At 46.3% G+C, this 22,258-nt stretch overlaps 6 protein-coding genes across 6 annotated transcripts; 2 read left to right on the top strand and 4 right to left on the bottom strand.

Moving 5' to 3' along the window:
* Positions 1-8,217: 8,217 nt before the first annotated feature.
* On the bottom strand, positions 8,218-10,031 carry LOC120904389 (ovarian-specific serine/threonine-protein kinase Lok-like). Its single transcript, XM_040314328.1, has 5 exons — positions 9,811-10,031; positions 9,575-9,732; positions 9,152-9,502; positions 8,910-9,090; positions 8,218-8,845 (listed from the first exon to the last, which is right to left on the bottom strand). The coding sequence occupies exons 1-5, from the start codon at positions 9,932-9,934 to the stop codon at positions 8,316-8,318; spliced, it is 1,344 nt and encodes a 447-aa protein (XP_040170262.1). The 5' UTR covers positions 9,935-10,031; the 3' UTR covers positions 8,218-8,315.
* Positions 10,032-10,132: 101 nt separating this feature from the next.
* LOC120904193 (zinc finger protein 431-like) lies at positions 10,133-13,329 on the bottom strand. The gene is made up of 7 exons (XM_040314015.1): positions 13,214-13,329; positions 12,981-13,123; positions 12,694-12,913; positions 12,421-12,625; positions 12,038-12,357; positions 11,570-11,970; positions 10,133-11,495 (listed from the first exon to the last, which is right to left on the bottom strand). Exons 3-7 carry the CDS (start codon positions 12,910-12,912, stop codon positions 10,571-10,573), a joined length of 2,070 nt encoding a protein of 689 aa, XP_040169949.1. The 5' UTR covers position 12,913; positions 12,981-13,123; positions 13,214-13,329; the 3' UTR covers positions 10,133-10,570.
* A 496-nt stretch (positions 13,330-13,825) lies between these two features.
* LOC120902492 (signal recognition particle 14 kDa protein) lies at positions 13,826-14,860 on the top strand. The gene is made up of 3 exons (XM_040311280.1): positions 13,826-13,944; positions 14,024-14,096; positions 14,181-14,860. The coding sequence occupies exons 1-3, from the start codon at positions 13,921-13,923 to the stop codon at positions 14,411-14,413; spliced, it is 330 nt and encodes a 109-aa protein (XP_040167214.1). The 5' UTR covers positions 13,826-13,920; the 3' UTR covers positions 14,414-14,860.
* LOC120902491 (UPF0193 protein EVG1 homolog) lies at positions 14,796-15,896 on the bottom strand. The gene is made up of 3 exons (XM_040311279.1): positions 15,564-15,896; positions 15,114-15,485; positions 14,796-15,046 (listed from the first exon to the last, which is right to left on the bottom strand). Exons 1-3 carry the CDS (start codon positions 15,655-15,657, stop codon positions 14,889-14,891), a joined length of 624 nt encoding a protein of 207 aa, XP_040167213.1. The 5' UTR covers positions 15,658-15,896; the 3' UTR covers positions 14,796-14,888.
* A 287-nt stretch (positions 15,897-16,183) lies between these two features.
* LOC120902490 (GTP-binding protein 10 homolog) lies at positions 16,184-17,746 on the bottom strand. The gene is made up of 4 exons (XM_040311277.1): positions 17,608-17,746; positions 17,020-17,542; positions 16,596-16,958; positions 16,184-16,533 (listed from the first exon to the last, which is right to left on the bottom strand). Exons 1-4 carry the CDS (start codon positions 17,647-17,649, stop codon positions 16,307-16,309), a joined length of 1,155 nt encoding a protein of 384 aa, XP_040167211.1. The 5' UTR covers positions 17,650-17,746; the 3' UTR covers positions 16,184-16,306.
* Positions 17,747-17,836: 90 nt separating this feature from the next.
* LOC120902489 (protein phosphatase methylesterase 1) lies at positions 17,837-19,639 on the top strand. The gene is made up of 5 exons (XM_040311276.1): positions 17,837-18,022; positions 18,179-18,371; positions 18,434-18,543; positions 18,665-18,976; positions 19,041-19,639. The coding sequence occupies exons 1-5, from the start codon at positions 17,946-17,948 to the stop codon at positions 19,555-19,557; spliced, it is 1,209 nt and encodes a 402-aa protein (XP_040167210.1). The 5' UTR covers positions 17,837-17,945; the 3' UTR covers positions 19,558-19,639.
* Positions 19,640-22,258: the final 2,619 nt, after the last annotated feature.

The raw sequence follows: 22,258 nt of genomic DNA, 5'->3' as shown, positions 1-22,258 counted from the left end.
TTCACACACACACACACACACACAGATAAACACGCTCGGCACTTATCTGGACCTCGGGAGTGGAAAATTTTGTCGATAAAACCTAGCCTACCGAATGGATCCTTGCACCAGTTTAGCAGAGAGGCGAAACCAGCTTTACTCTCCCGTGTGATTCCTTTTTCCGGTATCTCATGGGGAGACAAAACGGAGTGAAAGCTTGCTCGTTTGCTCCTTGGGGTGGGGAGGTTTCTACACGAGCTTTGGGAAGTGTTTCGTGAGCAAAAGCTTCGCTCACGCGCTCTCCTGCAGCGTCTGTCTCTTTCACCGTCCAGAGCGAACGCTTTTCGTGCGCTCGCGTTAATTTTCATCAGCTGTAAATCAAATGGCTGAAATGATCTGCTTCCATTTTCGAAAAAAGAACAATTACACAGAAACACACATAAAGAAACAGCGCAAACGTGTGTGAGTTCCTTCGTATCAAGAGGCTTTCTTCGGTTTAGTCGGTGTCACACATTCACCACGGGCTGTTTCATTCACAGTGGTAAGCCAAAACAGACGGAGCGGGTTCAACGCGTGATCGGGTCGTGTAGTCACACTGACTGAGTCTTTCAAATAATTCCAGCAAAGGAATAGAAATATGAATAGTAACATAACTTACTTAAAAAAAGTTAAATTTACGCACTTTTTTCAACATCTTTAGATTTGCATAACATCTTAGATAACAAGTAGAGTTTTTTTTTCCACCAGCCCTATAGAGACAATCTATTTCAATAAAAATGGTCGTTAAATATGCATATCAAAGTATTCTGTTTTTTTTCTCTCTAGCAATAGCGAAATTCATATAAATTCCTCCGTTTATAAAAATATCCACCCGCCCGGCACTAGACGATCGTGCCCGTACGCTATTGAAAACATTCCAAAGTCCGAACCGCACAAGCACCCTTCCTCTCGGCAGCCTCACACCCGTCCCTTCCCGGTGAGCTAATAAGTACACCGTGACCGTGGAAAGCTAGGGCGCAAGCTCTCCAGAGCCCTCTCGTAAAGCTGCAAAACTGCAAATTACTCTCCACGCACACACAAACACATAAACACACCAGAGACGGTACTGCAGGAGCCCACGACGGAGCCTACAACGTAGGCAGGATAATGAGACAATGGTGTCACAAATCCAACTCGACCCAAATACCGTGCCACGACCACAACCAAACAAGAACATGTGTGTTTGTGTGAACACTACGGAGAGAGAGCGAGAATGAAAGAGAGTACAGCGACTCACTGCCAAAGAAAAGCTCCCCTGCAAAATATCGCTACAAACAACGTCCTACTCCAACGCGTAGTAAAGTGTGCCGTTTCATCCTCTCCCCGGACTTTACCTTGCCGCACCAAACCGTACACTCTTCATTCAGCTGAGTCGCCTTCGCTCCTTACTGTATAAAAGCTGTATGGAAGAGTACGGAGCACGGGACCCCGAGAGTTACTCCCACACCTCAGCGTAAGCTTCGAAATCGTGGTGAAATCGGAATGGTGCAGTCTAGCGCAATGTTGTCGATGATGCATGATGCTCCTAGCGAAAATTGCCCCTCCAGTGTTCGATGCCCTACAAAATGCCACTAGAGTGCAAACGAATTGTTCTGCTCGTATTTTTTTGTTTGTTCGTGGTGGTGTCTGTGTGTTTGTGGGAAGCGCACAGCGATTTTTTTGGTAAATACTAAGCATGAGAGTTGTCCCTATTATTGACTAACAATTGCAATAATTAAAGAATACAATTTGGCTTTTGTTTGCTCTCGAAAAGCTTTCTGCTGTGAAAGCGCCTAAATGTATGCAATCGACGGAACATATCTTTAGTAAAAACGATTGCGAGGAGATGTTTGTTCAGAATGGCACGATAATAGCATGGATGAACACTTGCTGAGGAATTAGAAGGCAATGTGCTCCTCTTGTTGAAGGTTATATTATTTGTCCGGGTGCACAAACCCGCCATTTAAACACTCATTTGTTCATAAACAGGGGATTCCATTATGACGCCGTTTAAAACTTAAGAGCCGTTAAGGCTTTAACCAGAAAGCAAAAATCTGTTCCCACGTTTGCCTCAAATTGTCATAAAAATCATTATCGTCCTTCCCCGTTTTGTCTTTCGCCATACGCACAACCAAGAGACCAAGCTTCCAAGGTTATCATCCTAAATTGACCCACAATCCCCGGCAAATTGACAATGACTTTTCAAACGTCGCTCCACAACCGCCCGGTCGCCCACATTTGCTTTCGAACCGCATGCACACGATTAAGGTGTTTTCTCAGGAACCATCGAGGAACCGAGAACATTCCAGGAATCCCTCCCGTGCCATAATGCTGCCTCGTGGTGTGTGTGTGTTTGCGAAAAGTTGACTGCCCGCTTAAATGGCCATACAGAGCTTCATTCTCTTCCCGACCCGAGTGGTGGCCTCCTAGGGCCGTCGTAAATCATTCTACACGGGACATACCCCCGAAACTGTTGTTCTGTGGTCGGTTCGGTTGGTTCCATAAAGCGTTCCCTTTGCAGCACGCTGGAAAAGGGCACGCACCACACAAAAACCGGTCGTCCTTCTAGCGAACGTTAACCTTCCGTTTTCCGTTTTTTTTTCTTTTGCTTGCTCTCACTCTGCCCCGTGTTGCTCCTTGCTTCAACCATATTAAAAGGAACATTCCGGACCGGGACCATTCCATACCGCCGCCGGTTTCTGTTCCGCTTCTTCTCTTGCTGCTGTCCCAAACACGGCAAACAGGGAATCAGGCCACGTATTGGCAATTATTTTCATGTTTGGCCACACTCTGACTGCTCACGGAATCGGCGTGAAAAGCATCGATAAAAGGTAAAGGTACTAGCCGCTACTGTAGTAGTGGAAGTAGTAGTAGTAGTAGCAATAGTACCAGAAGGAAGTAGAAGTTTTGCATTCTGTGCGGCTCCCTTACGCCGTGCAAGAATCAAACAGGCCGAACTTAGGGAGGGACTTGCCGAAAGAACTTGCCTGTGCGAACGAGCTCGATTAACTGCATGGGATGTAATTATATGGCACGAGCCTTCCTCTACTGGATATGGCACGAGGGTTCGGGAAGCAGTTGTAAGAAGTGGTCCTCGAGCTGGAAGCTCACAATAATAACGGCACGAAACAACACGTATCGCACCGCTCCGTGTTTCCCTCCGTCCCATCCATCCAAACAATCAACCAAAATGGGATATTTCACAAATTAACCCTAATGCTGGCCTTACAAAACATCGCGACTCTGTGCAAGTGTATGTATGTGTGTACGCTGTTTGATGTTTGACTTTATTTACATGGACAATTGTACAGTGTGTGCAGGGGAACAGGGCAAAAATGAGCAGCAGTCAGCTAATAAAGGAAGTGGAAAAACTTTGCAAGCAAGTACTACTACACAGAAACACTCACAGGTAGACCTGACTATGCACGATGGTTGAGGTGGCCCAGTTTGAAGCCGCCACGAGTGGCAAGCGGCAGACGATTTTAAATCGCATGCCACTCCACGTTTCTGTCAGCTGTTCTGACGCTGTTTTGTGGATTGTTTTACACGTGTAATGGATGGATTAGTTTTTATTGCTAGCACGCGTGCTACAAACCTAAACGGTGAACGTATGTTTATTCGGTTGGTTGGAGGGAGAGAATCGATAAAACGAAGCGTAAGTATACTTTTGCTCTCAATGTGATGATGAGAGCCTAAATGAAGGCAAAATTTTTGCCTAAATCCCTAATAGTGTGATCATCAATGGTATTGCTTCGGCTACCGTCATGAAATTGTATAACTTATGGCAAAAAGTACACAACTAAGCTCAGACCTCTTAACGAAAAAGTTTGCCAACAAGAAGTTTGCGACCAAGCATGTTTCGTCCAAGAAGATTGCGACCAACAATTTTGCGACTAATAAGTTTGCAACCAAGCATTTTGCGAAGGAATTTTTGAGTTTGTTAGCGGTTTAAAGTCTCTGTGACAAATGCTCCTAAATGTATGCAATGGATACAGCGTTCCTTAGCTATACAGGTATTCCCCGATATACGCCATACCCGATATACACGATTTCACTATACGCTATTTTCTAAATTTGACAGTTCTTCTAGCAAATTGTACTGATTTGACACATCAAATGTCAAATGCAAAATAAATTCCCTTTCTGTCGAATTTTAAAAACCATTTTCAAAGGTACATAACTGTGATCTTCAGTTGAAATCAGATCGAATAATTAATATAAGTCGCTAAAAACCTACCATTTCAAGCAACATTTTACGAAAATTTGCTATAATTTGACTGAAAACCTCGAAATTCGACTTACTCTAATATTCGAGACACGGTATTGCCTCCGGTCCACATTAGTAGCGTATATATCGGGGAATACCTGTATTTCACATTCAAGCGGACACAGTCATGCAATCAAAATGCACACAACCTCTCATTCATAAAATGGTACCCCATCGGACCAACACCTTCACATTGCAGCAATATTTAAATCGCCATCGAATGTAAACGATCGCCAATATCGCCATTATCGGCATCCGAAGCGCGATATCAAAATGTACCGCACGCTCTTTGCACACTCTGCTCTCTCCTTCATCAATCACTGTGTTTGTTGGTTGCTTACCCCGTACCCTCAATTCGAGAAAGCTCTCTTTGGAGCAACAACACTGCTGAACCAACCAGCACAGCACAGCACGCCTTCGTTATTCTTCGCACATACAATACATTAATAATGGCCAGCGCGGGATCTTCCTCCTTAATCTCGTTTTGCATTGCACGCTGCCGCTGCCTGGCGATGGTCCCGTTCGGTGGACCAAAAAGACCCCGGTTTGGGAACAAAACCCAATTCCTTCACAGCGAGTTTGTTGTGTCTTGTGTGGGCCCGCCGTTGTGAGGTTTTGTGCCCATCAGGGCGATGGAAACACTACACAGCACAAGGGACAGATAGAAAAGTATGCTGCAAGATTCCTGTTTCCCTCGTCCATTATCAAACCAGCACAACAACAACCACAGCCACATACGGCGTTATGACTGGCTGAGTGGTGAGTTAGTGGTTATGGAATTGGGTATTAAAATTTGCTCACGCCACAGCTGTATCACGTGCAGTGCCCGGTGCGTGTTCGTGTCGCGACGTTGCTTAATTGTTTAATGGTTAATTCTTGTAGTCACGAACGAGACGGAGCAGCGCTAGTAAAAGCTCGGTTTCGTCCAACCGACCGACCGCCCGACCGGGAGCTTTAAACTTGTAATCCTATTACTTAAAATTTATTGAGGACAGTTATGCTTGCTTGAGGAAAAGAAGAAACAAAAAAAAAAAAAACACAACAAGAAGGTCCCGTTACTTGAGGCACGGAACAGTCCGTGCAAGTGGCGTGCATTTTGTGGACCGTTTGCGTCAATCATCGTCGTGGCCTCTGTCGTGGCTGACCTCACCTACATTATTGGGATGGATATTAATTTACGGTTCATCTGTCCTTAGCAAACCCCGCTCGTGGACAGTTATGCAAGCCTTCCCCCCCCCCCTCCCGCAGAGTGCGCCCCAAAAGCGCCCCCATCCTGAAGGACTTTTGAGAGAATGTGAAAGCTGTCCTGCCCTGTCCCCACCACCGCCCGTAACGTCTGCAGTGGCGTCGTTACGCCATCGCACAACAGCCGGACAGCGCACTGGTCAGCACCAACAGAAGGAAGGGCAAAACCTTTATCTTTATCGCTGCTTAAATCCGTCTGTTCGGCATGGGGGAATGGTTACGGCTCTATTGCTCCAGTGCTGCCGTAAAGGTCAATGAATAACCTCTGGAGCGGGCGGGGGGGACACCCATTAGAGTCATACTGGGTGGGATGTGAGCCGGGTGTCGATTAGAATGCGAAGAACGGCTCCTTTCGATCACACACACACCTTCTCGGGAGCTTCTATTATTCTTCTCGGGAAGCGCGCGTAGTAGTAAGTGAGAAGCACTGAAGCACGATGATGCTCTGCCCCATTGGACTTCCGCCTTTTCCGCCGGTGTGGCAACATCCGGGGCATACGGTTTTGCTGCACGAATGCTGTGCTGTCAATGGTTGATGCTCGTTTCGCTCTTCCGAGGGTGCCATTTATGCCAGCAGGAGGCCAAACTCGTTTGTTTTTTTTGTGTGCATATGTGTGCCCGAGAGAAGCTTCTTTGTGGTGGAGTTTTTTTTTTGTTTGTTTGCTTGCTATAATGCTAACTTCCGGTGGTGAGTTTTTCCTCCTTCTATAGACAACTTTCTTCTCAATGCGAGAAACAGCTTTCCTGCTGTTTGTGTGGCTTTACTGGAACGATTTTTTTCCCTCTCCACTCCCTTCAAGACAGTTTTTGTTGTGCTACGCTCTCCTTCTCTTGCAGCAGTTCGCGTAAACGCAACGCATGATCATGTTTGGCAATGACGCAGAAGAAATGGTCGGCTGCTGGCCACACGCAACCAGCCGAGCTACGCAACACTGCCGCTCCAGCACGCCATCTAGTCCGACCGTTCTGGGATGGCGGTGCAAAGGACTTTCGTTAATAGATAGTTGATTAACATTTTTTATTACACCAAGGACATCCTACACATGCGGTAGAAGGGGAGGCTAATGGTGATTCGTCAGCGTGGAACCTCCTCCCCACGAGGGTTGAAGGTCGAGAGAGTCGAGGGACAGCTAGAACGAAGTCACGACGAAAAACTCGTATAAGAAAAAAGGTAAATGAAGAAACAAATTAGAAGACGATTCTTTTTCGACCATCTTGTGCTTTACGTACTGCCACAAACTGTCTGAACTGTATAATCAACTTTTTAATGGCCTGTATTAATATACCTCAGTGGTCAGTAGCCGTCTCGTTGCGTGTGTGCGTGTGCAAAACTACTCCGAGCAAGCAGGAACAACATTACACCTTCTCAAAAGTGTTTCCCCAGTATACAGGGTTTCCAGGGAGTTGTGGGACACATCCTTGACTTTTTCCCATTGGAAGTGAACTTTATATGTTGGAATTCCAATTGCACTCTATGGCAACCCATTTTCAACAGGCACGTTGGAAAATCCTATTGGATTTATCCAACAAGGGTGCTAGACAGTCCAATTCGCCTTACAATAAGTTCATTTCATGTATGAAATGGGTTAATAAAGTGTTCCACAGCTGTGAGAACTCCTGTAAAACCCTGCAATGCCCGCTTCAAGGACGATCCGTAGTGAAATGGCAGTACACACCATCCATCACCAGCGGAACCAGCGCGCTTCCTTCCGGTTTTGCGCACCCGGGAGTGTGTGTGCCGCGTGTCCTAACAACCTTTAGCGCGCTTTGGCATACCTTTTTTGTTGTTGTTGTTATTCATCATCTATCGTCGCTCTGAAGGGGTGATGTCCCATCGGGAGGTAGGATTACGGGCAGGCCTCCCTTCTCACCACTGCCGAAACCAACGTAATCGGCCTACCATTGTCATCGTGTAAGCTCATAATCAATTTTCGTCCCTTTTCTCAGCCCAACCGGAACTTTGGAAGACAACTGCTTTCACCCCTCTTTCCCCCCATGGGAAGGGCATGTGTGTGTCTATGCTTGAGTTCCCTTACCCTCCAGGGAGTCCTCAGGTTCGTTTTGAAGGTTGTCATTCATTCGTTTTTGGGGGCGGTGCGAGCGAACGACAACGGTGTCTTCCATGCGAAAAAGGTAAGATTAAGAATGGAATCCTACCTTTGTCGAATTTACCGTACCACCGGACACGGGGAGCAGGCGTCCAAAGTTTGTGCACGCTCATCGTTTTTCGCACTGTTTTATGCTTCACATATGTAGCCGTTCCTATTGCTTGTATTTAATATCAGTCGCGCAACGAGGCGCTCTGTCGAAACGAAGGCAAAGACAATGGTTGTAAAACAGCCAGCTGGATCCCAGGTGTGGAAGAATCGAATGGAAGTCATTTTCGATATTTTTACCCCACTCCTCGAAGTGGTCGCTCGTTTAACTGGAAAGTTTATTTATGCCATCAGCTCTAGGCAACGGTTCGGGTCTGGTGGTCTAGATTATGGTTTGGATACTGGACACACCGAGGACACCGCTTTTGCTCGATGATGGTTCTTTTTGGGGCTGCTCAATAAGCTGCTCTCTAGCTCAGGTGTCTCTTGCACAATACCCTCTGTCTTACTTTACGTGACAAATGGCTCCCAAGAGCTTAGTGTCGTCGGCACAGAATAGACGAGGGTGTCGGTGCTAGACACAGAACGCAAAACCTGCAAGCAGCAGAGCAATTTGAAAATGCGTAGCTCGCTGTTTTTATTTCGATTCCAAACCCATTAAACACAGGTCAAGGTTTTCACCCCACACACCCATTATTCAATTAAATTTCTTAAAGGGCACTCTCATCGGGGCTGCCCCTGTACGACGCCGCACTGGCTAGATTCATCATCGCCTGTGCATGCTGCACAACGTCCGAGTTGCAAAACCAAACGCTGTCCAGCAGCATTTCTACCGATGGCCGCTCGTCCGGGTCCACGTTCAGTATGTCGTAGATGAGCTTCTTGGGGCGGAACGATCGTACGGTGCGCCAGACCGGCTGGGCCATGCTGAAGTTGCCGCGCATCACCAGCTCCGCCGCATCGGTCATCCCGTTCATGGTGCCGAACGGCAGCAAACCGCTCAGCATCGTGTACAGCACCACGCCGAGGCTCCACACATCGACCTGCCGGGTGTACAGCTTCTGGCCGCTCGATTCCAGCACCTCGGGCGCTACATACTCGGGCGTGCCGCAGATGGTGCGCATAAAGATGGTATGGTCCTGGAACTTGCTCGAGCCAAAGTCGGACACCTTGATTAGGGTGTACTCATCGTTGTCTTTCAGCAGAATATTGTCTGGTTTTAAATCCCGATGTGTGATGCCTGTAATTGCAAATGGCGCCTTAAAGTATGCAATGTGAGTAGCAACACCACCTTAAAAGCTCACCCTGACTGTGGAGATAGTGGATGGCGTGACAAAGCTGATAGAAGTAAAACTTGGCCGTGTCCTCGGGCAGGTAACCGTTGTCCATGATGCGTGTCAGCAGGTCACCGCCCTGCATATACTCCAGCACCATGCTGATCGAACCGGGATCGTTGATGAAGTCAAACATTCGAATCACACACGGCTGGAAAGGGGGGAATTCCAAGCAAATTCAAACAATTCCGATTTGTGGTGCATCGACTTACATGATTTAATTTCTTCATAATATAAGCCTCATTCGTTAGGGACGGCGAGCCTCTCAACTTCGTCCCGTAGCGCTGCTTCTTCACAATCTTCAGCGCGTACGGTTGGCAGGTGGTGACGTCATGCAGCATATAAACCGTGCCAAACGATCCCGACCCAAGCGTCCGGCCAATGTGGTACCGCTTTCTCAACGCTTGCGATTCCACTTCCGGCGGCACTCGGTAGTCGGGCTGATTGTACACGAAAATGTTGGCAAAGCATGCGATCGAGATCGTGCTACCGGGCAGCAGGATCGCACGATTATTGCGCCCAACCAGCTTGCCGTTAACATACGTCCCGTTGGTTGAATTGTCCTATAGTGTGGGAATGAAGATTCACTCTAATATGTGTGTTGAATGAAAGGAAACCATTCCAACCATACTAACTATGATGTACGTAGGGGTGTACCGATCCGTGAGGTCCCTCTCCAAAGTGAAGTGAATGTTTGAGATGAACGAGCGTATCGGAAGTGGAAAGTGCACTTCGTCTATCGCCAGGCTGCATCTTCGATCGCGTCCAACGTTAAATTTTTCACTGCACAGATCTGCAACAGAATGAAATTGTTCTTGAAATTGGCACGTAAATCGAGTTTCGAGTGCAAGCCGCAAAACCAAATACTCACCAATAGTTCCGAAAAGGGCCGTATTGCCCACCAACTGTCCATAGCTGGGTTGCGGCGTTTGGCTTGTGAGTAAATCCATCGATATCGTCTCCGGATCCAGTGGTTGGGTGGCGATTTCTTCCATGATTGTAATTCTACAAGCAAACAACACACACACACACACGCTGGCTTTTCGCTCATTCCACGCCAGCCGTCTGACACGGTTTTGTGATTTCGACCGACTAGGCAGCCTGCTTTGATAAATAAATTGGTAGTGCATGACCCATCGCAGTACACACATTGGAGGAAGCAATGTGGATGATTAATTATTGCAACAAAAAGTGGCCTTCAAACAAGTAAATAATAGGGGAAGTATTCGTAAGAGGGTTTTATTTGATATCATGAGAAATGCGCAGAAAATTCATCGTTTTTTTTTTCTTGTCAATTTTCTTCCGCTAACAACGTGGTGTTCTAATCTCCGACGTGGTTGATTTCGTTTGGCAATGGTCCCGCTTTTTCGATTCGCTAAAATTGCAAGGAATAGGAGCATTTCATCGGATTGAAGGGTAAATATTCAAACTGCACTTCTAATCTTTATTTGGAACGTTTTTCTAAGTCGTTTAAATTCGTTTTTTTCTCTCCATAATCAGTGCTATTGTTTGTAATTCATTTGCCAGAAATGAACCTTATCAAGCTAATCTAGGCCAGTTTAGGACTAAACATACGATAAATTAAGGTAAATCAAACTGTTTCGTACCTTCAAATTATTATTCTACATAACCTACGCCATACCATCTTGTTCCTCACTACTTTTGCCCTCCTCTTGCCGCTTTTGCACCTTATCCCCCACACCATGGTGTATCTGTCGATGCTTCTTCAAATTCCCGTAGCACGAAAACTTCCTCAAACACTCCGTACACTCGTGCCGCGTCACGCCCGTATGTATCGTCCGGTGCGTCATCAGCGACTCGCGGTAAGGAAACGATCGCGAGCAAATGTCGCACTCAAACGGTCGCTCACCCGTATGGGCCCGTTCGTGCACCTTCAGCTGTCCCTTCGTGCGGAACGCTTTCCCACAGCAGCCACACACGTACGGTAGCACATTGTCGTGCACGGTTTGGTGCATCTTGAGCGAGCTGTAGCTGGCGTAGTGCTTCTCGCACCGTGCACACTGGTAGATCGGTTCCGTGCCACAGTTGGCACGCTCGTGATCGGACAGACTGGTGACCGAGGGGAAGCTTTTGCCACACTTGGAGCAGATGTACTTCGAGCGGCGTTTCGTCTTGTGCGCATAACGCACGTGCCGTTGCAGACAGTCGGGCTTTGTGAACAGCTTCTGGCAAAGGGTACACTCCACCCGCTCACGATGCTGCTCGACGGTGTGTTTCGTTTGTTCCGTCTCCGTTGCGAAGTACCAATCGCAGCAGGGGCATTTGTGTATTAACCGTCCATCCTGGCCGTGCTTTGGTAGGTGTTTGGCCAGACAGGCTGCATTTACGTACGGCTGGTCGCAGTACTTGCAGCGATATTTGCACTCTTTTAGCGTGGTATTGCGCGCGTACTGTAGCTTTTCTCGGGCAAGATGTTGCTGTACCTCGTGAGCACGCTCCAAGTGGCGTGCCATCGTGTAGAGCGTGTTGTACTGCTGTGGACACAGTTTGCACCGGTAGCGTCCATCAATCGAGTTCGATAACTCATGCAATTGTCTGAAATGGTTACAAAACGAGAATATACATCATATTCTGGTAGATAATAGGAAATGTGTGAAGGTAGAACGTACCTCATTTGTTCATCCAACAACTCCTTATTACGCTGTATCGTCTCTTCGTCAGGTGGTTCCAGTTTTACATTGACTTTTTTCGCGGAAGATTGGCTTGTGTGGCGTTTGGTGCTTGTTTTTGGTGATTCAGAATCTTCATAGGACGACTGATCTGATTCTACATGCCAATTATCATCATCCTCTTCTCTAGCGGACATCATCTCAATCGAATTTTCTAGTTTATCGCTTTCATAATCATCAAATTCGACAGCATTAGCTAGAGAATCAAGTTCATCCGACCCATCTTGATAGCTAATGAGGTAAACCGATGTGCGATCTCCCTCACCAGTTGTAACTACTTCCATCAGCTGTTCGCTATCTTCGTCATATCCGTCCTCTTTGGGGTCATTCACAGTCATTGGCTAACAACATATTAGACAGAAATGTTACTACATACATCCAATAGTGTAAAATGATACAATAGCCTACCTCAGACGGTTCATCTGCATCGTTTAGTTCAGTTTCCTCATAGGAAAATGCATCCTCATCACTTTCTACAGACGACTCGGCTGTGTGAAAAGTCTCCTGAACCATCAAAGACGGTTCAAGTGCTTCAACGCTCAATCGAATGCATTTCTGAACTGTATTGACGATACTTTCCAAGGGTGATTTTGATTCTTCCATCTGCCCCTCATCCAATTCAGAGTCTTCCAATCTCTCTGTCCCTTCTTGGTCTGTTGTTTCAGGTAAAGCTGATCCTTTTTTACTCTTACTTTGTTTAGAATCCCTATCAGTTAGATTCGGAAGGGCTTAAAGAGAAGAATATACAAATTATACTGCAAACAATCACTAGCAATATGAATCCTGCTTACTTTTTTTAGTCAACCGTGGTCTAATCCGCTTAATCGGCACACTCTCGGCGCCACACTTATCCGGCCGCACCTTCCGATGCTTCAGCAGATTGCCGATGCAGGAAAACTTTGAATTGCAGACCACGCACACAAACGGTTTGTCGTTCGTGTGGGTCGTCGAATGCGTGATCAGGCTCTCCCGGTATGCGAATGTTTTGCCACATTTCTAAACAACCGAACAGAAACAGGGTGTTAGAAAGTAATTGACTATCGATAGAGTTAAATGCTACTTACATCACATTTGTACGGCTTTTCGCCGGTATGCACGCGGCTGTGTATTTTCAATTGGCCCCGGGTCTTGAAGCTGGCGCCACAGAAATCGCACAGCTCCTTCTTGTCGGCCGTATGCTGCGATCGGTGGACTTTCAGTGTGATCGGTGTTGCGTAGAACCGGTTGCAGATGTCGCACTGAAAGCGTTTCTCAATGCTCCTGCCGGGTGTTTCGGTTTCCATGCTGTGAAATAGAAAGAAGAAAGGGATTAGATTGTTGAACCGCTGCTGTGTTTTTGTTTTTACTTTACTTTTGTTCTAGGGAAAGGAGTGTTTGAGTGGTTGGTGACTCTTTTCGCCAGCATTAGTTACGCGAGGATTCAGTTGAATAGTTTATTCTGAATCCTTCTTGAGGCTCTATTTCACCGAAATCTTGTAACGTCGAAATTGATAGCTGAAAATCAATAAACACCATCAATTATTTTTGAGTAATTTGTGTACACTTGGCTGGTATTTATCCACTCATGTTTAAAATTCCAAATACCTTTGTGTATATCACATTTCACTACTCAATGCATTCAATTACGGCACTCAAGTCTGTTCATTGCAGATAAAACGTTAATATCCTACAATTTGCTTCAAATTCCAAGAACACCAATAATCCCGCGTCTGTTTAATGCGGAAAAACTTTAGCTTGTAGCCTGGATGTAAACAAATCGATGTCAAAAGCTTTACTAAATTAAGCAGCGTTTACACGGCTCTTTGAAGGAACTTAGAAGATGATTTTTCAATTCTATTTTTGCGATATCAAACGAATTCGATTCGATTATAATTAAGATTTAAAATGTATATACAGGAACCTAGAACTATTTTCTGAATCATTTGTAATGTTTTTCATTATGTTGAATTAGATTTCTATACAGCACCATATACACATATCATAATAAAAACGGAACGATGGTTCCCTTTCGATACAAAATATTTTCACTTGCAGTTGAAATTGAAATTGGATTTCAAGGAAATTGAGAATTTGTGCCTGATTTTTGTTTATCATTTTTTCAACAAATCCTGCTTCAATTTTTGTTTAAATAAAGCAAAAGAAAATTCCTCCCGGCGCTCGATCGGATACTATCCGATCCGTCAAAGTCGGCCCATCACTACCCGCGTGCCAACCTTTCAAAAATTGACCACGACCACAATTTGTTTTTAGCCGAAAGCTCGTCTAAATTTTTATCAAATTCAGTTGTTAAAATGGTTCTTTTAACTAATGAAGAGGTAAATAGTAATCGCATCGGAACGCCCGGGGTCAATTACACTACGGCCATGTTCGCTAACCCCACCTTCCCATTCACAGTTCCTGTCGAAGCTTACCCTGCTAGCACAATCAGCCCGAAAAGATTCCTCCTTCACAGTCACAATAAAACGATGTAAGTAGCCTGCACGTGTAGAAGACTTTCACCAACAAAAACCCCCTAACGATTGATTTCCCTCCTTCACCTCTATTTTGGTAGACGATGGGCACGACCGGCCAAAGCCGCGGGAAGGAAAGCCACCCCTGCCGACACCCGCCGAGTACAGCTGCCTGATCCGGGCCCGGTCCGGTGCGAAGAAGCTCTCGACCGTGGTGAAGCGGGACGAGGTGGCCAAGTTCATGGAATCGTACTCGAAAGTGCTAAAGTCCAGCATGGACGGGCTGAAGAAGGTGAAGAAAGTGAAAAACAAAGCCAAGGCAGCCCAGGGATAGTGCGTTTGGTCACAGGGCGAAACACTCATCGGATTTGTTGCACCCGGGAGTACGCAACAAACAGCGCTGGGCTAACCGCGTGGTGTTTTGTTTTATTTTAAAGTGTTCACTAGTTTATCTATGGACGCGGTGCAATGTGGTACGGCACACACACACATACGGAAATCACTAGTGCATTTTCTTTATTCGTTCATTTTGATTGGGAACAGCCTCTTTCTGTTGCATTGCTTCCGTTCCCTACTTCCTTACTTTCGTGCGAGGCCGGATCCAAATCACCGTCAAACACCGAACTGTGTGTTTTGTTTTTCTCCTACGCGTTTGAGATCCGCCACACACATACACACCCACAGAGCTGGCAAAACGAAGAAGATGGACAGTGTAATTTTGCTGTAGAATTAAGCGTGTAATGAATTTAATATAAAAGAGAAGGTGAATTTAAACTGCAAACAACGTGCGCTAAAAGTGTATACAGAGGTTAAATTTCGTTTTCCTGCGATTTGGCCCGATCGAGTCGCTTGAGTTCGTTGAGCTTCTCCGCAATCTGCAGCTGGATAGTGGCGCGATGCTTCTTCCCCTCGCCCAGTGCTTCCATCTCTTCCAGCCACTGGACGCGTTCGTTGATTTCCTCGAGCACTGCAACAAGACCAAACCACGTGTTCAGCAAGCGGAAATGCAAATCGAAAACCCTCCACATCCTTACATTCACTTGCCCGATCGGGCGGCACAAAGTCCATGCATCCTTCACTCTTACTACGCACCACCCGCCGACGGCGGCCATCGTCCGGAAAGATCTTAATACCGCTCATCTGCTCCTGCAGCTTGAGCTTCAGCTTTTCGATCGGTTCCTTCGGTTTGTGCGGCACGTACTTTTCCACATCGAACGCACCACTCTCGATGATGGTGTTCAGTGAACGTTTCTTAATGTTCTTCCGCGGTATGGCCATCGGGAGAAAGTTACTGTACTCCTGCTCAAACTTCGGCTCCTTCGGCACCGGCAATGGTTCGCCATTTCGCAGATGGTAGTTAATTTTGTTGCGCTGCAGAATCGTCAATTTTGCTTCTTCCATCAAAACTAGAGGGCAAACATGGGAGGACAAACTTTGGTCAGAAAACGTTCCGGACATGCAATTGCTCCTTATCATTGCTTTACCTTTTATCAAATCTTGAGTTTCCTTCGTGTAGCGTGCTTTGGGCGTATGAAACAGGCCACCCTGGGCCACCCTCGGGCTGGGCCAGTCCGCCATGCTGCCTTGCTGGGCTGGTGGTGTGTGCACTCCGGCGTACTGTGATGTAATGCACAACACAAACACCCGTGTGTATCCGTGTCGTGTCCTACTTGGGCACCGGGAGGCACTGACTGGCTGTCTTTCCGCCAAGGATAAGTTCACGAAAGTTTGATTGATTGGGACAGAAGTTTCGGGGTAAAAGAAGGCACGGGAAAAAAACTTCTTACTGCTGCAATTGCACACACAGTAATTGTGCTATGGGTACGTGTATGGAGGTAGTTGATGGGGAACAAAACCTCCCCCTCTCCATACAAAGTACTGCACGCAATTCGGGTTCGGACGGTTGGTTGAAGGCAATACACACACTGTGGAGGCAATAACAATTTATGGCTAGCCGATGATGGCTTTCAGAAAACCGGCGATAAATGCAAACGTCTCCCATGGCAACCGGGGGCGACCGGGAAGGTTTGCTTTCGTCGGTTGCTATTCCGGCTGTGTTGGAGTGAGTGAGAGAATACGCTAACACAAACACATACGCTCATTGTTTCCTTTTCACTCACGCATACATACGCATGTATGCGCAATGCAAGAGTCCTTACGGGGTTCTATTGACTTTTTTTTCTATCTCTATAAAACACGGTGAAATATATTCCTAAACACTTGTCCTTCATACAACTTTGGGGCCTCGTTCTCTTAGCTTCAGCTGCAACTGTTCGTTCCTATCGAGCGAAGATTCTTCCTGCAGCTTTTCTTCGGCCTTCAAATCGAGTATGGTTCGCACTTCTTGCTTCACCTTTTCAATTTCCTTCATGCTTTTAGCGGATATTGGTATCACCGCGTCGATTGAGAGCAGCTTGGAGGGTACCAACTCTTCGGGACACATTTTAAGACCATCTATAAGTGGAAAAGGGGGGTGTTACTGCTTTGGTCGCTCGGCTGAAATTAGCCCTACTTACCCTCTAGCGAGTGGAAATATTGTTCATATTTACAAATCTCTTCCACGGCACCTTCCTTATCCATCTTGTTGATAATCAGTGCGCACGGTTTGTCGAGCAGCGTTTTGTCGTATAGCTCCAGCTCCTTGTTCAGCGCGTACACCGTCTCTAGGCAGTTCCGTTTCTGGTGCTGCTGGCTTAGCTGAAACCCAAACACGTCCACCATGATCAGCAGCAGCCGGGTTCGTTCCACGTGTTTCAGGAACTTGTGACCCATGCCAAAGTTGGCGTGCGCTCCCTCGATCAATCCGGGCAGATCGGCTATTGTTATTTGCCGGTAGTCTTCGTACTCTATCGTTGCAATTTGCGGTCGTATCGTTGTAACTAACATTGAAAAAGAACATCTTGAAAAACAATTCACTGTAAATCCACTCCATTCACTTACATGGATAGGATGCAATCTTCGGGGATGCATTCGAGATCGCTTTTACGAGTGTACTTTTGCCCGCGTTAGGAAATCCCACCAACCCCACGTCTGCGATCAGCTTCAGGTCCAGCGTGAGCGTACGCAGTTGTCCGGGTTTACCGAGGAAGGAGTTGCCCGAACATCCGCCACTTCCCCCACCGGACGCCAGAAAGGTTTTACCTTCCTCATCCAACTCGCAAAGCAGCCCCGTCTCCTGCTCCAGCACCCGTATACCGACCGGCACCTCCACCTTTTGATCCGTACCCCTCCGGCCGAGAATTCGTGCCTTCGAGCTTTCCTCCCCATTGCCGGCGACGACACGCTTGTTCGGATACTTCTTCACCACATCGCGCAGCGATTTTCCCTCCTTGGCGACGAAATAGACCGCACCGCCCTGCCCGCCGACACCGCCGTACTTGGGCAGTCCGTTTCCCCCGTGGCCACCCTTCGCCGTTATCCGTAGTGTGTCCAGGAACCGGCTCTTCAGGTAGTTACGGATTGGCTAAAAAGAGAGGGAAAAATACATAATAAATGTAACTAACTCGATATATCACATGCTACCGTTACCTTGTTGACAGATTTTAACAGATAATGTTGAATAAAAACCATTTTTCTTATCAGAAATGCATAGCGGCGTAGAAAACCCGGCAATATGCGCGTGCTCGTTTGTTTTGGATCACGTTTGTTTACATCCCGTTTGACGTTTGGCCCTTTCGCCGGGAGCAACTGGGCTCATTTCACGCACACGCATTCCTCGGGCTGTCAGTGGATGTTTTTATTGCATTTTTCCCTATCCGCCGGACCGATCCGCCGCAGCAGCAGCGGTCGATGTAGCAAAAGTGTTTTGTTGCCCATAAAAAGTGTAGAGTGTTTACCAACTCCCGGCAACGTCCTGCCCGGTTCATATGTCCAACTTGCAGCGTGTTATGATGAAGTCCAGACTGCCACCGATGTGTCCGAATCCGCGCTTCCCCAAGCCGAGGTAAGAAGACAGAGAAGGCACACCACCGTCACCATCATCAGCTTACGGCATTAAATTTTCACGACCCCAATTTTTCCTGCCCGTGCGATGACCCTGTTGCGTGTGGCGGATTCCGATTTGTTGTGTTTCACTTTTTCAACCTTTCCCTTTCTACAGCGATCGTGGCTTTCGGCGTCAGACGGACTACAACCCTTTGATGTGGGATGAGTTCTTCGCAGAAAAGAAGGACGTTGAGACGAAGCAGGGGAAATTCCGGGTGTATCTGTCCGCTCCGTCCGAAGCCGGCGCGCCGCTGCTCGTTCTGCTGCACGGTGGAGGGTTTTCCGCCCTGTCCTGGGCTCATTTCAGCGTAAGAAAAGCCTCTTGGATTCATCCTCTTGTACTGTTAAGATCATTATTTTCTGTTTGTAGAGTGAAGTAACGAAACTGATCCACTGCCAGTGCCTGGCAATCGACATCCGCGGACACGGCGATACGTACACGGAAGAAGAAGACGACCTATCAGCAGAACGGCTAGCCACGTATGTGAATTGCCGTTTAAATTGCCTTTTCTCCTCCTTCTCCTCCATCCCCTCCAGATAAGCGAGACTGAAAAATCATGCAATTTTATCTTTTCATTTGATTACGCCGCGAAACGGGCAGAGATGTCGGGGACGTGATGCAAGCGATGTACGGTGAATCCGCCCCGCCAATCATACTGATGGGACACTCGATGGGCGGTGCAATATGCGTGCATGCGGCCAACTCGTTCGTGCTACCGACCCTGATCGGTGTGGTTGTGATCGATGTCGTGGAAGGAACGGCGCTGGAAGCGCTGGCCAGTATGCAGAGTTTCCTCCGATCCCGTCCGAGCACGTTCAAAAGCATCCAGCACGCGATCGAGTGGTGCGTTCGAAGCGGCCAGGTACGAAACGTCGATTCGGCACGCGTCTCCATGCCGGGGCAGATTATAAAGTAAGTTCTATCGATTGTCTTCTTATTAGGATATGGAATTTAAACGCTATTCTCCTCCTTTCAGCATCGAGACGAAACAGCTGGCAACGAACGAGCTGCCCCTTAAAGTGGAAGGCTCGTCGGAGGAAAAGCTTGAATTTAAGCACCCCAATGCCATCGCGGAAGACGCGGAAAGTGGCGATACGGCGAGCGCCACAGCAGAAACCGATCCTGCCAGCAATGCACCGGCCGCCGCCGCCGCCGCTTCCGCCGTCAACCTGCGCAAGTACGCCTGGCGCATCGATCTCTCCAAGTCGGAAAAGTACTGGGAGGGATGGTTTTCGGGGCTGAGCCAAAAGTTCCTGGACATACACGTGCCCAAGCTGCTGCTGCTGGCCGGCATCGACAATCTCGATCGTGCGCTAACGGTCGGCCAGATGCAGGGCAAATTTCAGCTGCAGGTGCTGGCCCGCTGTGGCCACGCCGTGCACGAGGATCGGCCGCACGAGGTGGCCGAAGTGTTGGCGACGTACTTGATACGGAATCGTTTCGCGCAACCGACAGCGGACGGACAGTTCCTGAAGCATATGCCGGCGTGTTAAACGGCCTAGAAGCGCCGAACTTATGCTTTCACTCTCTCTTCTTAAGTAAGCAAATACATTTTCTATTTATGATTTTAGGTGACACAATGTTGTTTCGGATTTTAACTTCCTGAAAGCACGTAAAGCTTGTGCATTGTTCTGCTCCCCATTCATATCACATTACAATTATCATTCCAGCGAAGAAAAATTGCAAAAGGGTAGTTCCAATCAAGCGTAACACTTTGATTGAGCACACACATTCCGATAAATGATTCACTTGTTATAATTACATTACCCTAAGACCACCGGTATAATTAACGCGCCTCCTCCCCATCACCGACAGGTGACTGTTTACAAGCCTGACCGCAAAGAACGCGGCATTAAACAACTAACGTCCAATTAAAAAAAGCTTTTTCTCCCTTCATTTGCACCCCATTCCGAGTTGCCATCTGTTAGGTCTATTCAAGGGTCGTACACACACTCACACACGCTTTTGAACACGAAGGGTGGAATAAATTTCTCATAACGTGCCAACGGGCAATCGGTCATTCATGGAATTCGCCGTTTCGTGCATTCTTGACAGATCAATGGCAGTACGCTTTGAATGAATTACTCGGTTGCCATGGAGATCCACAGAACCTAGATAAGCAAGTGGCTCGTGCGCGCCCAACCGTTCCGAGATTTTGAAGATCAAGGCAACTCAGACCAGTTTACCATATCTCCCACATGCACGGGAACGGTTTACGAGCAGGCGAGTGAATCAAATTGTTTTCAAATGCAGCAAATTATTCAATTCTGACGCTGGCCCCCTTCCGATTAACTGCGCAAACACCTTCACCATCAGCGCGTCGCGTGTCCCACGTGTGCTGTGTACGGGCACGCGCGCACCGTAAGATTTTCCCGCGCAAAGCCCTGCCACAGCTTCCCAGCGCCGTTCGATCGATCGAGCCCTTGACTTATTCCCATGCTGCTGCTGCTGCTGCTGCTGCTGCCGGTTGCCCGTTGCTGTTGTTGTTGAGCGGAAGGGGCAACTTGCAGAGAGTCGCACAGCCCAACCAGGCCCAGGCAGGCGGTTGCGTTGCGCCGGGCTCATCGACTGCAGCTCAGCGCTCGGCTACAGTAACGTTGCTCCACTGCACAATGGGCAGTTTAGAACAAATTGCGGGATAAAATTATTTTTGCAGAAATTGTTAGTTTTTATCGTTTGTAGTAAAGTATTATGAAAGTAAATAACATTTTATTTGTAGTTCGCATCCATACCACCAGGTGGCGCTACATAAAATAGTGTTTTAAGGGATCTTTGCTTAGTTTTATCAATTTTGTGTGTTTTTTTTCTTGTATTATTTGTTGCTAATAGTATAAATCATTTTAAAATATACTGTAATGTTCGATAATGAAGATTAAATGAATAATAATAATAATAAAATATAAACAAAATACCACCAGGTGGCGCTACATAAAATAGTGTTTTAAGGGATCTTTGCTTAGTTTTATCAATTTAGTGTGTTTTTTTTCTTGTATTATTTGTTGCTAATAGTATTAATCATTTTAAAATATACTGTAATGTTCGATAATGAAGATTAAATGAATAATAATAATAATAAAATATAAACAAAACATAATAATTTTGAATAAGATAATTTTTTCTGCTTTGTATAGGACAATTGTAGCTAATTCTCGTCACTTTTACTCACAGGTAGTACAAATATTTAGCCGTTCTCGTAGTACAGTCGTCAACTCGTACGACTTAACAACATGCCCGTCATGGGTTCCATCCCCAAATAGACCGCGCCGCCATACGTAGGACTGACTTTCCTGCTATAGGGGGTAATCAATTATTCACTGAAAGCCAAGCCCACAAGTGGGTACAGGCAGGCCTTGACCGACATCGGTTGTTGAGCCAAAGAAGAAGAAGTACAAATATTAAAAATTTACATACACAACTTAGGTGGATGCTATTACAAGCTCCTGACGTCTAGTTCACATTTATAAAGACATGAATAAAGGCATTTAAATATTTAGATAGAGCAGGTACATTGAAATAAAGTAGTTCCCAAATTCGTAATGAAAAGCAGCGCATTTTGTTTGTCTTTGAATATTTATCCAATACTTTTCCAAGTCCTGTACTGCCTTCAGAAGGGGTAACAAAACTAAAAATCCGATGTTCTTGGTTTTACAATTATCCAAAAAATCAGAATTCAACGATAGCTACAAACTAAGTATTTACTTCATTTGTAAAGTTAAACCCTGTCTTTGTTTTAGTGCGTGTAGCTACTGATATTTAATTGGTTAACGAATTAGAGGAATACAGCTCATTACACAAAATGTCCTTCTGGATGCATTTTCTTTCTTGCAAAATATTCTTTGTAGCATCTCCCCTCTATCCTTATATTTAGTTTGTCATGAGTTTTGGGAGTTTCTTCTCCCAAAACGCCAATAGATGCTACTGCATTCATAACGTTTTCCTGTTATGCGTATAATTTAAGAATTATTTTGCTTATATCCTTCTATAATCTACAGTAGGACCAAAAGGTATTTGGTTGTGATTTGCTTCATTATATTTAATGATAAAGTTAGACTAGAATAGAAATTTACATATTAGATAAGTACATGAGCTGAAACTAAGATACACAGCTTCGTAATTGAAATGAAAGTTGATCAAAAGCACGTAGAATATATTTTTGTAGAATACACGAAATACGCTACACTAGGCACCTATGGA

This window comes from Anopheles arabiensis, chromosome 3 (assembly GCF_016920715.1).
Source record: "Anopheles arabiensis isolate DONGOLA chromosome 3, AaraD3, whole genome shotgun sequence".
NCBI classification, from domain to species: domain Eukaryota; kingdom Metazoa; phylum Arthropoda; class Insecta; order Diptera; family Culicidae; genus Anopheles; species Anopheles arabiensis.
Note: the sequence above shows the minus strand (reverse complement) of the source record. Positions and strands in the feature narration are given on the sequence as shown.